The following is a 2,032-nucleotide window of genomic DNA, read 5'->3' on the forward strand; positions in this document are numbered from 1 at the left end:
TATAAATATATAGAGAATAAAGATAAAGAGTAAGTGTGGTAGGATATGAACATAATAACATATCTAGTATAAGTAGTATACATAAAATAGATAAGTAGAGGAAAAGTATAAAGGATATAGTTATAGTAGTTATAGAATAAAACATATAGAAAAGATATAAAGTATAAAGTATAAGGTATAAGATATAAGATATAAGGTATAAAGTATAAGGTATAAAGTATAAGTTATAAGAGTATAGTATAGTATAGTATAGGTGGAAGTATAGTAGGAATATACTATTAAAAGATGCAAGAGGTGGGGTTTGAACCCACGCCTCCGAAGAGATCCGTACCTGAAACGGACGCCTTGGACCACTCGGCCACTCTTGCTATTACCTTGAAGGAAATAGAAAGTAGAAAAACAAGAATAGTAATAAACATGATAGAATAGTAATAAACATGATAGAATAGTAAGGTGAATAGTCATATAGAATAATAAATAGATAGAATAGGAAGTAGTTTTGTCATATAGAATAATAAATAGATAGAATAGTAAGGTGAATAGTCATATAGAATAAACATATAAAAAGAATAAAAATAAATAATATATGATAGAAATGGGTAGATATATAGAATAGGAAGTATAAAAATTAGAAGGATGTATAAGTATATAATATATAATATAGAATAGTCATAAAAATAGACTAAGTGTAAGAATAAAAATTATAGATATAGAGATTGATATAAATATAAATATAAATATAAATATATATATATATATATATAACACATAAAATTTAAGATATAAATATATGATAGTGTAAGATAATGATATAAAAGTACGACAATGGCAGGATTTGAACCTACGCCTCCATAGGAGAAGTGATTTCGAGTCACACGCCTTAGACCACTCGGCCACATTGTCATTAACCTTTAAATATAGAAAGGAAAGTGGTATAAAAGTCTAATAGATTATAGAAAGTGGTATAAAAATCTAATAGATTATAGAAAGTAGTATATAAGTCTAATAGATTATAGAAAGTAGTATAAGAAAGTAAGAAAATATAGGAAGGTAGTATAAGACTCTAATAGAATATAGAAAGTGGTATAAGACTCTAATAGAAACATACTAGATGATACAAAAATATAGAATATAGACAAGTATAAATATATAGAGAATAAAGATAAAGAGTAAGTGTGGTAGGATATGAACATAATAACATATCTAGTATAAGTAGTATACATAAAATAGATAAGTAGAGGAAAAGTATAAAGGATATAGTTATAGTAGTTATAGAATAAAACATATAGAAAAGATATAAAGTATAAAGTATAAGGTATAAGATATAAGATATAAGGTATAAAGTATAAGGTATAAAGTATAAGTTATAAGAGTATAGTATAGTATAGTATAGGTGGAAGTATAGTAGGAATATACTATTAAAAGATGCAAGAGGTGGGGTTTGAACCCACGCCTCCGAAGAGATCCGTACCTGAAACGGACGCCTTGGACCACTCGGCCACTCTTGCTATTACCTTGAAGGAAATAGAAAGTAGAAAAACAAGAATAGTAATAAACATGATAGAATAGTAATAAACATGATAGAATAGTAAGGTGAATAGTCATATAGAATAATAAATAGATAGAATAGGAAGTAGTTTTGTCATATAGAATAATAAATAGATAGAATAGTAAGGTGAATAGTCATATAGAATAAACATATAAAAAGAATAAAAATAAATAATATATGATAGAAATGGGTAGATATATAGAATAGGAAGTATAAAAATTAGAAGGATGTATAAGTATATAATATATAATATAGAATAGTCATAAAAATAGACTAAGTGTAAGAATAAAAATTATAGATATAGAGATTGATATAAATATAAATATAAATATAAATATATATATATATATATATAACACATAAAATTTAAGATATAAATATATGATAGTGTAAGATAATGATATAAAAGTACGACAATGGCAGGATTTGAACCTACGCCTCCATAGGAGAAGTGATTTCGAGTCACACGCCTAGACCACTCGC

At 25.6% G+C, this 2,032-nt stretch overlaps 1 protein-coding gene across 1 annotated transcript, besides 8 other annotated features; it reads right to left on the reverse strand.

Moving 5' to 3' along the window:
• Positions 1 to 231: 231 nt before the first annotated feature.
• Positions 232 to 253: a microsatellite.
• A 186-nt stretch (positions 254 to 439) lies between these two features.
• Positions 440 to 612: a microsatellite.
• Positions 550 to 702: a microsatellite.
• Positions 703 to 719: 17 nt separating this feature from the next.
• Positions 720 to 764: a microsatellite.
• A 505-nt stretch (positions 765 to 1,269) lies between these two features.
• Positions 1,270 to 1,605, reverse strand: EDI_284490 (uncharacterized protein; the record flags this gene model as incomplete). The annotated part of the gene is made up of 1 exon (XM_001739359.1): positions 1,270 to 1,605. One exon carries the CDS (start codon positions 1,603 to 1,605, stop codon positions 1,270 to 1,272), a length of 336 nt encoding a protein of 111 aa, XP_001739411.1.
• Positions 1,372 to 1,393: a microsatellite.
• Positions 1,580 to 1,752: a microsatellite.
• Positions 1,690 to 1,842: a microsatellite.
• Positions 1,843 to 1,859: 17 nt separating this feature from the next.
• Positions 1,860 to 1,904: a microsatellite.
• Positions 1,905 to 2,032: the final 128 nt, after the last annotated feature.

This window comes from Entamoeba dispar, genomic scaffold (genome assembly GCF_000209125.1).
Source record: "Entamoeba dispar SAW760 scf_1105229462127 genomic scaffold, whole genome shotgun sequence".
Classification (NCBI taxonomy): Eukaryota; Evosea; order Mastigamoebida; family Endamoebidae; genus Entamoeba; species Entamoeba dispar.